At 39.0% G+C, this 14,565-nt stretch overlaps 1 protein-coding gene across 3 annotated transcripts in view; it reads left to right on the plus strand.

Annotated features, from left to right (window-relative positions):
* The window catches only part of gramd2aa (GRAM domain containing 2Aa), a 30,217-nt gene extending 16,089 nt beyond the window's left edge, over positions 1–14,128 (plus strand). For all 3 annotated transcript variants that reach the window (XM_066701732.1, XM_066701734.1, XM_066701733.1), the window contains 10 exons: positions 6,695–6,752; positions 7,576–7,648; positions 8,152–8,255; positions 8,855–8,953; positions 9,431–9,502; positions 9,963–10,025; positions 10,435–10,594; positions 10,920–11,013; positions 11,586–11,693; positions 12,195–14,128. In XM_066701732.1, coding sequence (XP_066557829.1) covers positions 6,695–6,752; positions 7,576–7,648; positions 8,152–8,255; positions 8,855–8,953; positions 9,431–9,502; positions 9,963–10,025; positions 10,435–10,594; positions 10,920–11,013; positions 11,586–11,693; positions 12,195–12,198 — 835 coding nt within the window. In that variant the 3' untranslated portion in view covers positions 12,199–14,128. The remainder of the gene's footprint in view (positions 1–6,694; positions 6,753–7,575; positions 7,649–8,151; positions 8,256–8,854; positions 8,954–9,430; positions 9,503–9,962; positions 10,026–10,434; positions 10,595–10,919; positions 11,014–11,585; positions 11,694–12,194) is intronic.
* The last annotated feature ends 437 nt before the right edge of the window (positions 14,129–14,565 follow it).

Below are 14,565 nucleotides of genomic sequence, written 5' to 3' on the forward strand. Positions count from 1 at the left end.
GTCCTTGTGTGACGAGCTAAGCTACAGGAAATCGGCAGCTTCCAACAAATACTTCTTAGTGCAGGTTGTGGGGCAGTGATGGGGAAAAATACTTAAGATGCCAAAGCTTGAAAAGCTCGTAGGCCATTGTCAGCATGTCAGCCAAGCCAACTCCAATACGTCTCCTGTGAGAAGTGTACAGTAATGGTTTACTACAGTGTTTTATTTCAGTGACAAATATCAATATGAGCAGAGATGACACAATGAAGTATTGAATTTGTAGGCTTTCGGGTTTAATTTATTCAGTGTTTTATCTTTGAGTGGCGGGCTCTGAAATGCCATGTGATTTTCAGCCTCAGTTGGAGAGCTTTCTTTCCTGCTTGGGCTGTTGTTTTGACACTCCTTGGCTATCTTTTCTGTTCTTCAGTACAAGTTCATACCTGCTTTCTGTGCTTGGAACGAGAGCTCCGCAGGGCCGTCTGCCGTGCAGTCTAGCTGTGCGGTGGATGTAGCAGAGCAGTTCAACCCAAACTGTACTGATAAAGCTTGAGCTCACGTTACTTTTGCAAAAAAATAGTTAATATTTAATGCTGCTTGGTTACCCTGGTATTCAGGGTGTGCTTTTTATGATCTTGTACCTTTGGCAAATTTACCCTTGCCTGACTACACAAGCCTTTTCAGTTCATGTTCCTATTCTAAGATTTACTTTGTGTTGGTTGTCAGATGGGAAGGAATTCCTTTTACATTCATATTTGAAAATACTGTGCCACACCCAAACATATACCAAAGCACTCTATTACATATGATTTCTATAAATCTTATTTGATTATTTAAATATTTTTGGACTGTGTACTCAACTCTTCAATGGTCTAAAGATCTCATTAAAGTTCCTGTTTAAAGTCAGTTGAAAGTGTCTATTGATATTTTTAAGTTTGAGTCTGACTGGCTAATTGCAGCAAACTATAAAGAGAGCCTTGCATAATAAAGAACATAATACAATAAACGTGATATTTTGTTCCAAACAAAACTCTGTGAGTCTAATTCTCAAGGTTAATTGTTGTTGTAAACCTCCTGCCTTTATGAGGCCATATCTGCAAGTGTCTCTCTAAACATATTGGTTATGACTTTTGAGGCTTGTCAGTAAGGTTAAGAAATTAACTGTGAAATTGCAAATATATTTCCTCCTAGTTTCTTAATATCCTGTTAAGAAGTGTAATAATTGGTTACATTTTGACTCAATAGTAGATAAGCTGCAGTTTGTCGCTAGTTTTCAAAATTTCGTGAAATAACCATTTCTGAAGCTTGCCACATTATGGGGAATGGCAGTAGATTAGTGCATGTCCTTTTTTCCTTCTTTTCTGCTTTATTTTACTTTACATTATTTATTTATTGATTGATTTAACAAGACATGCATACATGTCAAATCATACCATTAAAAAAATGCTAATCTGAAATGGTGAGTCCCATATTTATAGAACAGGGAAGATGGTGCTGAAGTAACTCCTCTCACACTGTATGTAATTCTGCAATATGCATGTATACAGACGGGTGACAAATGAAAGGAAAAAACAACATGAAGTGTTTCAGTAAGAGAACAGAACAGAACAGCTTCAATGCTCTTGGCACAGATTCTAGAGTCTATGGATTCTACTGGAGGCATGAACACCATTCTTCCAAAAGATATTCCCTCAGTTGGTGTTTTGATGATGGTGGTGGAGAGCGCTGTCTAACACGTTGGTCCAAAGTCTCCCATAGGTGTTCAGTTAGGTTGAGATCTGGTGACTGCGAAGGCCATAGCATATGATTCACATCATTCAGTGACCCTTCGTACCCTGTGGATGGGGCATTGTCATCCTGGAAGAGACCACTCCCATCAGGATAGAAATGTTTCACCAGAGGATAAAGGTGATCACAGAATAACTTTGTAATGATTTGCAGTGACCCTTCCCTCTAAAGGGACAAGTGGACCCAAACCATGCCAGGAAAATGCCCCCCACAGTGCCCCAATAATGACCCCTCTTTCATAGTCACTCTTGCCTCTTGCCATCTTGATGCAAAATCGAGGTCAGCTGGGCCTGCTCAGCATTTGTATGCATGCCACAGAGCATGATAGGATGTTAATTGCTTAACTGTATCATGCAGTACACCTGTTTGGAGTCATCTGCATTCGCTCTTTTCCTCCACTCACTTATTTAATTTATCACCTGTCCGTATATAGGCACAAACCAGCAGTTGGTGGTGATGTAAGATAATTCACTCATCACATCTGAACTGAATGGGACCCACATTCTTAAAAAAAAGAAATAAATGTTATTTTGTAAAGTAAATACATAGAATGTAGTGTGTATGGTTCTGAGCACTGTTGGGAGTAGTTGAGAACTTATACTAAGGTTCTTTGTGATTCATTTCACAAAGACACCATTTTGATATATAAAATACCTATTCTGATTGCCAAAAATTATTGTTTTATGACAACCATGTGAGGAAAACAACTAGGAATTTAGCTTTTTTTCCAACTTTAACAGCTATATACAAATACAACAAATGCTCCCATCATTTTTATTTTATTTGTTGTGAAATTCAGGAATTTATCACTAAGCATTTTCATTTCCTGGAAGTGATTCGGTCCTGTCATGAGCCTGTTATACTAGAGCCATTGTTCAGGTATTTCAGAACATAACTAAATATACAATACAGTGAATTTCCTTGATCTGTTTTTTAATCATCCACAGAGCAAATTATTTGATGTATATCATGGGGGTTTGAAATGTATATAGATATTTAATTCATATAAAATGACTTGAGGACACAAGGGTACTCAATTATGAATGTAAAACACAGCATATCATACTAGATATGCAAAGACGTATGTAGATTTAAGTTAGATATCAACCAGTTTCCTTATTTTTAGTCGTCAATTCCTTCAACTTGTCTAATGTGTAAAGTTAGGCTTTAGACAACCTTTAAAATGAAAGTGCTCAGGGGTACTGATGAGATAGAAAGCCCTTCTGGTTGTCTTGTACAACAGATATGTAATCACACATTAGGAAATGCATTTTATTTTGCAAAAGCTTCAGTGGGGATACTCAGTGGATATTCAGTGGGGATTGCCTACACCAAGATGTACAAGTCTTATCAGTTTTGATTTGTGCAGCAGTATCACCAATATTAGAGGCCCTTCTCAAGGAGCTGGCAGAGGCATTGGCTTTGACCCCAGAGATCATGGCTCTGTGTTCCGTATTTCCGTGTCCCTTTCAATAATTTATTAGAATGATTGCATTTACTATCACTGCATGTGTTGCCTTTCCAAGTTTAGATGCTTCTACAATTTTAATTAGCTTCTGAATATTTAGTGTGCTAGCCAGGGCTGCAGAGTAATGAAGAGGATAAGGTCCTGCTAAGGGATGTAACTCTCTACCTTTCAAAATCTAAAACTGATAGGAAGTGACCTTCCTTACCTTCTGTCACCAGCCAAATGGCAAAATGACAGTGATAGAAGGGGGTGCGGTGTGACTGCAGGTGATGGATGTTTTGAAATGAGAACCTGTCTTTGATATTGAGGCAGAAATCATAGCACCTTGAATTTGGCTGCCTTCATTACCTTGTAAGGGTAATGATACCAAATGTAAAATACTTGAAAGTAATAGTAACGCCTATTTAATTATGCACTGTGGTAGTGATTCAGTGTCCCATGGCTCTCATATGTGTTTCAGTGAGTTTAATCAGATCTATTGTGGCATTTAAAACTAGCATTTCATCCCAGCAGAATTTGTAAATGATGTGATTTAGGCCATTATCTAAGATATTGAATGCATATTTGAAATCCTTTATGTAAACTTCCTCAGTATGAACAAAAAATCTTTTATTTATTCTGTAGTTTTTTGTTTTTTTTTGTATTTCTTTTTGCTTCAGGCATGTTCTGTCCAATTTCATGCCAGTTTACTGACATCAAAAGAAGCAAGGACTTAACTTTAAAATAACAAGGGATTTTATTAATGAAGTGTTCCTAACGGTATTATAGTGTTGGCCCCACTATGTTCTGATATATGCAGTTCCTTACCACTTTAAGGTGCTGTGGCCTTCGTTAATCACAAGGTTTTCTAATACAGGAACATTTAATTTAGTGTTGAGTAGTAAAGCAAGCACACAGACTGTTTTACCAGGAACTGAACCCTCGGGGCTCCTGTTTGTAGAACATAATATTACTTGGGTGTTCTCTGTGACATGAAAGACAACAGGTGAGAGAGATGTTAATCATCAACACTCAGTACTCCTGCATGCTATACAAGAAAGTAGAGCATGAGTGATGAATACTAGACAGGCAGTTTGCTTGTGAGTGTATCCAATGTAAATTAATTGCATTGCCTTTGAGGTTTGGAGGCATTATAGAATCCCTAGTGCATCAAGCCGAGTACAGAAAAACATGTTGGGACACCTGTTCCTCCTAACAAAAGCACACACGTGCTCCCAGGGATTCCCTACTTAATCTTCAATCACATCTTCCATTTCTTAAGCCAGATATTTTAAATTAATGTATTACTTTGGATGGTAAATACCCTGGTTTGACTGGTATGGACCAGCTAGTCCCTGACCACCTTCTGGCATCTGCTCTAGGCACAACTGTACCTTTAATACTTAATTTCTCCTGGAAAATACTATTAGCACCATAACTTTGCACTTTTGCTTTTTTAATTATTGATGTACTGTATGTGGGTTTGATGTTGGTTTCATTAGGACTTTTGCTGTGTATTGTACTTATTGTAATGTGATGTTTTTAGGACAACCATTAGTCTCCCTGGGTAAGGGTATATGCTAATAAAGAAAGAAAGAAACTCCAAAACAATTACATTTTATAATGGAATATTTTAAAGTTGCAAGAAAAGTCCCTGAAATTCTCAGGTCAGTGAGAAAGGAGAAGGGTTGGTGGTGTCTGTTGTGTTGTTTGCTTTTGATAGATCAAGAAGAATTTAGGATAGGGGAAATGAAGCAGTAGGGAGTACAGGCAGAGTCCGTGAAGCATGCCAAACAGAAACCAGACTAGTACAGTAGGCAGTGCTTTAGGGAACAATGTAACAGACTATAATGAAAAAACTTGTTTCAAATCTTTTGATCTGTGTCAGCTGGTAGAAATAAACGCCAACTATCAGAAAAAGCCAGCATCTGAAGAAATGTTCTCGACTACAGGCGATACATTATCAAAGGAGTTCAACATTTGGCCTAGCTGTGTCTCGGTGTGCGTGCTCGGTGTGTGTCAACAAGCTGCCCTCTCCCGTGAGAATTTGCTGGGTCAGAAACTATTGTAGCAATAACCCAGGAGGTCCCAGCAGGGGGGAAAAAACACCACATATGTTTGTGACTGTGGCTGTGATCACAAGCATTTAACAATTAGGTTGGTTACAACAGATGCTTCTTTAAACTTGTTGGAAGAGACCAATTTATATCTAGGACTTCTTGGTAGTTTTTTGTTTCACAATTTATTATCCTGAAAAAAAAGAACTATAAAATATCCTGTATTAGCTCAGAATCCCTTAAATCAGGTCTTTGTAGTGCTCATAAAAGTGTCTGTGATGTAGTGATAGGGTGTGTTGTCTGAGTTTTCTTTTTACTATAGTTAGGCATATTTTCCTAGCCAAAAGATGTCTTAAGGAAATAGGTCAAATAAGGGTAAATACTAATCCATCCACTAAAAGGCAGCTATGGTGACTTATATAATTTAGAATAAGAGATTTATGCCTAAAGAAAGTAGTGTACATTTTTCAAATACTGAATAGTATGAAGTGTCTTGTACTGAAGGGTATGAACCAGGATTGCAGCTTTCAAAACAGATGGACCACCAACCTAAAAAGGACCACAGCAACAAGAAGTTTATCCGACACAAAGCAATGTACTTCTAAGAAATTACAAAAACAAAAAACGGTGTCCTTTGATATTTGGCATGTGCCCACCAAATTTACATTTGCCATACTTGTGAACACTATTCATTTACATAAATACTTTTCCATGTGAGGCTCGATGTCACATTACTTTTCCCTGACCTTCTTATCATCAGCTTAGTCTGGACTGGAAAACTCTGTAATGCGCTCTTGCTAAGGAATGCAGGATTTCAGAAATACGTCCTTCCTGTCATCCATTGCAAACCTTTTTTTTTTTTTATTGAATGTTTTGGCTGTCCTATTGAGCTCAAATTGCTGCTTACAATGCTAACTATTGACCACATCTGAGGATTTCTTAAGCGTGGATAGGAGCACATCTTGGGGACATGTTTTCTTATTGTCCTGGCCATTTATTTTTCACCTTATTTTCCTATAGAGATACAACTTGATTCCAAAGAGCACATTTTTCCATTTGATTTCACTTCTAATTGACCTGTTTGAATTCTGTTTGTTTAATCCATTAAGTGCTCTTCGATTATTTTTCATTCTATTATTTTAAAGTATGCTTCCTTGGGTTTTGTTTTAGTTTCCTTTATTTTAACACACTATAGTAGATGTAGTTATCTGTATATCACTGAATCACTGTCAAACATATGCATGAATGTTCCTTGTGTTGAACAGACATTTTAGTGTTCTTCAACAACACATTTGTTTATGTTTTGTTTTGTGTTATTTCTATTACTAGGTAATACATATCAGTAAATATCAATATCAACATATCTGCAGGGCCTCAATAGCCCAACTGTAATCCTAACTAACTGTTTTGCTTTCCTGTATTTTAGGGTTCAGGTGATAGATTCTCTACCATACGAAGATGTGAAGAAATGTTACAGAGGCTCAGTGAGTGTTACCCCTGTATTTCCCTTTTCTGTAATTGATAGTATAACCTCATCGCCAACGCACTAAATGAGATGTTTCCCTGTTTTATGTGAGTCAGTGCTTCCCCAATTTAATTTCCTCTTATGATACAATCACTTTGCATAGTGGGAAACTAATCTTGGAAAAGTTCCCATAAAAACTCAAAATAACATCCTTTAATTCCACACCTTTTAAAATGTACAGAAGCTGGTGACAGGTAGCTCTAAATATCCATGACTTTGCAAATTTCATTTTCTATTCAAAAATATACAATTTCTTTAAATAAGATCCTCTCACTTCTTTTCTTATGTTGCCCACTGGTCTTGCCTAAACAATGATATAGTTAAACATTAAAAGGATGTTCTTGCATTTTCCGGGCCATATAAATGACATCAGTGCCCTAAATTCTACACGTTGTGACAAAGTCTTGCTTCCTTCTGTTCTGTGGGTACCATGATATGGGTGGGTGCAGAAGATGTACAGATATTAGTCTGATTGTGTCAGAGTAGTGTACAAAGACCACAGGAGAGAGGTTGCAGATTGAAAATGTCTGCAGAATCCTCCTTATCACTTAAACTACTAAAGACATTGGGGTGAATAGAAGTGTTTCAGTTAATTAAAAAGAGAAGTAAAAACATGAACATATTGAGCAAAATAAATTAATCGATTCAATTGATTAATTAAGTCCACACTCTTGTATAGCAAATTTGGACTAGGGCAAAGAAGAAATGCTGTGGAAATGTAGCTTGTTCATCAATTACAATGTGTTCGCCGTTTGATGTTTGTCTTCCTCCTTCCCGGACAGACAGTGAATAAGTATAACTCTCAGTACCACAAGCTGTTCCAGAGTGTCCCCATGGAAGAGGTGCTGATGAAAGGTGAGTGTTGAACTGTGGTCCTGCCCTGACGGAACGTAACTGTTTTTCCAGAAGCTGGACAGATTCTCAAGTGTTAAATCCACCCAAAATTCAGTTCATGAGTCACTGCATTTAACAGCTGAGGTGTGAACATGTTCTTACTGATCTCACTTGCCTTCCTGTTTGTGTGGCAAAATACAGCCTCCAGAAAATGAATCATATTTTAGATAATGTTGCTAACTGATCTTATTCCACCGTGTGATGAAATCTCAAATCTCAGAGCATGCATTGAAGAATATGTATTTAAATGTTATTGATTTTATAAAAGACATAGAATTTCCCCTCTATGTATAAACATTTACTCTCCATCATATTTAGAAAAATATACATTCCATTTTTATAATCATAAAGTGGGCTGCCGTTCCCTGTACTACTAGGCTATTTTGTGTCAGATCTTTACATTGAAATAGTTATAGCTAATGCTGGTGTCATACTCTGCCTTGTAAAACCCTTTTGTTTTATAGTGTACTCCTGTGCCCTCCTCAGAGATATACTTCTACAAGGACGTCTCTACATTTCCAAGAACTGGCTGTGTTTCTATGCCAACCTCTTTGGGAAAGACATCAAGGTAATTATCAGGTTGAAGAAAAGAGTAACCTGACAAGACTTTAAAATACCTTGCTCCAGGCTTGCCAACATGGTCCCTTAATCCACTGATACTTGAGCAGTGCTGTTTTCTTATCTTTCACACTAAATCGGGAATAAAATGATAACCATCCGCTTGTAAAGGCAATGTATGCTTTTCATTAGACAGATTTAATTGATCAAAGGCTGAACACGACCTTATGGTAAATATACAAATATATATTATTGGAAAAAATAGGAGCCATCCCAGTTTTTAAAGACATTTTATTTGTTTGTTTGTTTATTTATTTTTCACCCTATAGTGTCCATAAATCTTAAATGAAATTTAGGGAGGAAGCTAGCATTTGGTTGATTGTTGCTGAAGTACTTTTCCCCTTATCCTGAGTCGAGCTGGAACATGGAAACTGAAGCAGCTCGGAGACGGAGGCATTGAAAGTGGCGGACTCAGGGTTAGGGTACATTTTTTGAATTCTTGCTCCGTACTGCACGATAACTTGGCTCAACAGCACGGCTCTCAGCTTACTGCTCTGTGTCGGGACTAACAATGCCAGAGATAACCCTGTGTTGTTGTGTCTCTTTAAGGTAGCCATACCTGTAGTGTCAGTGCGCCTGGTGAAGAAACACAGAACGGCCGGATTGGTTCCCAATGGGCTCGCCATCACCACTGATGCTGGCCAAAAGGTACCATTCACAGTGTTCGTGTGCAAAATAAATGGACAGGTGGAAGGGGAGTCGTCCAGTTATCCAAGAAAGAAATATATGTATTTAAGAAGCTTTGAAGCATCTTAATAAGGCAACATTTTCTTGACAAGGGCTTTTTTGGAACCATGCTGATGTAAAATGATATTTTTTCAGTGTCATCAGGCTTCTGCTTCAAGAAGTAGGATTGTTCCCCTCACTTTGGACGAGTCAAATACTAAGAGTAGTTTGTACAATGCCTGTTTCTAAAATCATTCTTTTGATTGATGATGTAAGCAACTGTAGTAGTCATGGATGAGTAAGTCGAGCATGTACAGTCATATACAGAGTTAAGTCATGTGTGAGAAATGCCATTGAGATGTGAGTCCTGAAGGCACTCTTCTTCCTTCAGTATCTGTATAACTATTCATCGGCAGCAGTGTAATTTACAGAAGGCCCTGTTTTGTTTTTCTCTGGCAGTATGTATTTGTGTCGCTGCTATCCCGTGACAGTGTTTACGATGTGTTGCGGAGAGTCTGCACCCACCTTCAGGTGAGATATCCTCGCATAATGTACACATTGTTCCTTAGCGACAATCATGGTTTTAGGCAAACAGCTTCTTTTATGCATAAAGACCTTCCCCACAATGGCTGTAGGTTGTCAGAGTTGAGTGCTTGGGTAATATCTATTTATGTCCACTAGTGGGTGCTATAATGGCTTTGTTGAATATCTCCCAAGAAATTTAATATATAAGTGGGTTACATAGCAAATGAGTCCTCAGTTTTCATTGGCAATGTATGTATTGATCTTATACTTTTAAAATTAGTAATGCTTGATAGAAGATGTATTGCTTATTGAACATCTTAGTATGGTATTATTTCTGCACTGCCAATGGTTCCAATGTCATGGAAGAATTGCACTTACATTCTGTGAGGGAAGGATTCAGCTTTATCTATAACTCGAGTAAGATTGCAGTACTTTCTTTTTCTCCTTATATTGCTGTGCATCACAGGTCAATGGAAAAAAGAGCCTCAGCCTAAAGCAGTACACTGAGGAGCCCAGTTCCTTATCTCTGGTAAGCCTTGGACTTTGACTGAGGGAACTGACTGCAATTCATAGCAGAGGAAGCAAATGAGGCAGCAAAATGCCTGCACTCTGTCACACTTCAGCTTCTTCAGCTACTGTTCTGCTATATTTTACAGATCACCATAATAGGATGTGAGTTACAACCTGGCCTTCACCTAGTTGTAATAAAAATCTTTATTACAGTGTTTGAAAAGACATCAGAATAAGCACGTAAAGCCAACAGTTTTAGTGTGACCTTGCTAATAGCTGGCATGTCCCAATAAACTGTTTGGCTGATTCATTTTTATTTATATTATAACATGTTGGTTTAGTGAGCAGGTGGCAGTTCCGTATGCACTGCCTCCCTAGCTGTGCCATGTGAGTTTGATTACCTCCCCCCCCCCACGCCGTGTCCTCAGGACGAGTTCCCTGTCCCTGACGAGTTCCCGCCAGTCCTCAAGTGGAGGCGGAAACCTTCAACGGCCTCCGTGTCCGCCTCCATGCCCGACCTCCTTGGCAACTCCACCAGCAGCCTGAGTGCCATCGACACCCCCTTCCCCACAGACGAGCCACTGCAAGGTCAGAGTCCGTGGCCACATGCCTTTCCACCCTGAGAATGTACCCACTGTGGGATCCACTACCATATTAAAAACTTATCGTTCAGCCACATATATGATGTCAGCACGCTTTCTAATAATACCCTTCTGTGGGATTCTGTTTGTACAGCTCAAGGTAGAATAGCCCTGTTTTCTGCTGCTTCCCTTCCTTTAATCTAGCAGGTTGCTTAGATAAGACCTGCTTGTTGTTGGCTAAGCATACTGGAAGTTCTCGAATTGCTAAGGCTTTGTCAGCTGCCAGCGATGCTCCCCTGTGAAACCTCAGCTGCCTGTTTCCTGCTCTCTAGAAAGAGCCCTGGAGACCGAGAAGATACTGTTGACAGAGTCTGTTCCTGAACTCGGCCAAATGGAATACCAACTTCTCAAATTCTTCATCTTGCTGTGAGTGGAGGCATGCTGTGATCAGCCACACATTACTGTAACATGACCATGTGCTTTTAGTCCTTCCCCTAAATCACACATGTGACTAAGATCTGTCATTTCCAAGACTTATGCCCCATTTCTACTGGCTTAAGCGTCCACACGCATCCAGGTTTTGTGGACGGTTAACTATCTGCTGCCAGACGTCTGTAACGCCCACCAAGGAAATACTTTTCTTTCAGAAGCGGAGGTGTGTGCTTGACTTGTAGTAGACAGGGAAGAGATCAGATACATGATGTAAAATAAATTCTTATATCTGTTAGAAGAGTACTCATGCTCATGCTCCTCCCCAATACTGCCATCTGCTGTACAGACTTTAAAATACTTAAACTTTAAACATTGATGTCTGTTCCCTTTAATCATATCATGAATATGTAATTATACACACACCAGAAAGCTGACCATCTTATTCTCAGCAGTTTCTTTTTATTTTATTACTTATTCAAAATGAGAATTAAATGTATTCAATAAGATGCATGCTCATCAGCCAACATGTAGCTGTTTTTCCATCAGTCTCTCTCCTCTCCTCACAGCATCATTCTGCTCATTGTGTCGTCCTGCTACCTTGCATTCCGAGTGTCCAGTCTGGAGCAGCAGCTCTCCTTCTTAAACACAAACCCTGTCCTGCCTGTGACAGAGAGGTCAGTGCCTCCTCCCACCCCCTGTCTCCCATAAGGGTGGTTCCTTTATAATGGCTTTGATGTTTTTATTTTAGTTCAAAGTCAGAGTAAACACTTTGAACCAAAAGGGGTCTGTGTCTACATGAAGGAGCAAAGAAGGATGAGGAACAATGCCCTGCATCTCATGGGAATTTCATTAGATGCCGGTATCCAAACATACTGTGCCTCTGTTTCGATTTGATCCTGAGAGTAACTGAGTGTTTAAGTCTTGTTCATTTGCAATATTGTCTGTCTGAGGCCAAACGTGGGTGTGCACATCAGTCAAGTGTTCATACACATTCATCAATTCAGAATGTTTGAATGTTTTTTTTTTTGCTAAAATATATAGTTAAAATAATACAATACTGTCAGTGGGTCTGTTTTTATGAGTGTGGTAAAGTAATCAAAATAAGAATATTGCTGTCTAATAGAAAGGAGCCTGCTGTAGATTTTGTGCCAACATCGCTGTTTCTTTAATCACAGGTAACCCCCGCTCTGGGCAGTGTCAACATCTGATGGGGTGCACATTTCCAGGACATTCCCGTCTGCCACTGCTTGATGACAACAAAAACAGACTTGATATTTATTTAAACTTTTTCAGTGTATGAAGTCTTGATAGAACCCAGCTATTTATTTTAAAACAAAAACAAGTTAAAATTAGTTTATAAAAACAGCTGCTGAGTAAAAATGGAACACATACAATAATAATGCAATTTAATTTCTGTCCTGGACATGAAGCAATGTTCTCCGGGCAGCAGCACAAACCAACATGGACTGCTCAGTCTAAACTGCTTTAGATGGTCAGATGTTGAATAACAAACCAGAATAGGACTAACTGAGTGAAGAGGCCCACACTCTTCTGAAGACCGTGAAGATTCCCGTTTTTGAAAAGCACCAACGCCCTCAATTTATGTACTTTATGCCGTCTCACCTCCCAAAGGCACTGTACAGTTTTGAGAAATTCTCATCCATCATTTCAACCACAGTTTCAGAAGAGGTGACCTTTTGAGTACTGCAAGAAGCTCTGCATCTCAGGATACCACTCAGAGTCTGACCTCTATTTTAACACCACGGCAGCAGAAGAATGTTGCAATGTCAGCTACCGGTCTAGTCTTCTGTTCGAATACCTGCAGCTTTGGAGATGGAGAGGCATGAGGTCAACTTCTAGGAAACCCATAAAGTAGAGTGAGTAGTGATCACTCCAATGCCATTCCTGCTGTCCTGGACCTTGATTAATTCCTATCCACTACAACCCTATACCTCACACTTGGGGTCAGTGGGGGAAAGCTGTCTGAAGCGGTTCAGGTCTTCACAACAAATCTCATTGTAATGGTCGTTTGGGAGATAGCTCCTAAACTGACACGTTTGGCCTGAACATCATTTGATTGATCAGTACATGGCTTCTTTACTTGTAAATCACAAAATAATGAACCTCATGTGAATTGGTAGTAGGGGGTCAGCTCTTGCTATCTCAGAAGGAGATGCACAGATTGCTTGTGTATTTTATAGGAGAAAATATGACCGCAGATATTAAATGACTGAAGTCTATTCATGAGTAACCTCAGGAGTTACCTTTGATAAGTGCATGAATGCTCTTAGTTGAAGAGCAAACCATCTCCATACTACAGATGTGTCTACTGTGTAGCAATTAGAGAACTTGTTGCATGGGATTTATAGATCTCATCAATGCCTATAGGAAAAATCTACTACAATAATTGTATTTACTACAATTTTCATTGTACTTTTGCTGTCCTCACACCAAAGCAGAGTACCTTGCAGGAGCCCGCCACACTAGACCATCACTGGAAATGTTTTATGTGACTTCAGTCTAGCCTGTAGAATTACTGTTACATACAACATGTATTCACAGCATTACTTCTCCAAGTATTTAATAGGGATCTGTAATGCAAACAATTGACTGAATTAGGAAATAATTTCAAGTAATACAAATTCAAGAACAAATTGTAATGAAACCACATTGTTAGGCTTCATAGAGGCTCCTCAGACAGCTTATGAGTAACTATAAATGTGGCCATTACTGTCACAGTAATGTGCTGTGAGAAGGTAAATGTGTAGTGGTTTACACACAATTTCAAAGTCAAGCATTTCAGTCTGCATGTGCTGGTACTGACAGATGGAGTTATGAAGTGATTCTGAAATCAAAGTTGTACATCTAGAGCACATGAGATATGAAACGAGTGAAATGTACAGTGTGCTTTTTAACGATGTCTGTATGTATTTGCGTGCAATTTTGTATTGGATGTAGGAGGCACTTTTTTGCTGGGGATCAAGGTGGAGTTCACTTGGCTTTTTGTAGTCGGACAATTTTTTAAGCAGTATGATTGTAGAATTATACTTTGACTACAGCAGTTTGACTGTAAAACAATAGTGACTAATAAACAGCCTTTTTATCCTGGTGTGAATGAGTCTTCTGAATCTTGTATCTTTCTCTTGTGAATGGCATAAAACCTGACATAACTGCAGTGCATGAAATGAAGGGGATGAGAGCTCAGGATGTTTCACACAAAAATCAATACACCCGGCCACTGGCTGCCAGAATGAAGTTGTTTTTCACGCATATGTGTGTCAGACAACGCCTTGTATGGTCAGGACAAGTCGAGCCGCTTTCCATAAGCAGTTATGTTAGCAGTTCAGAGCTAGGCAGCACTGCCTTCTGCTCCTCCACCCAGTCTCTACTTGTCTCCCATGGATTGTTTTTCCCACCTTACACGCCCCCTTGTGTTCATTTCCATTATGTTTTACTTAAACCCCCCATGGACTACCATAAGACAATAATCAATCACTTCAATCTCCCTTTCATTCTCTTTACATATGTATATCCTATTTAGTATCA

Source organism: Amia ocellicauda, chromosome 4 (genome assembly GCF_036373705.1).
Source record: "Amia ocellicauda isolate fAmiCal2 chromosome 4, fAmiCal2.hap1, whole genome shotgun sequence".
In the NCBI taxonomy this organism is placed as follows: domain Eukaryota; kingdom Metazoa; phylum Chordata; class Actinopteri; order Amiiformes; family Amiidae; genus Amia; species Amia ocellicauda.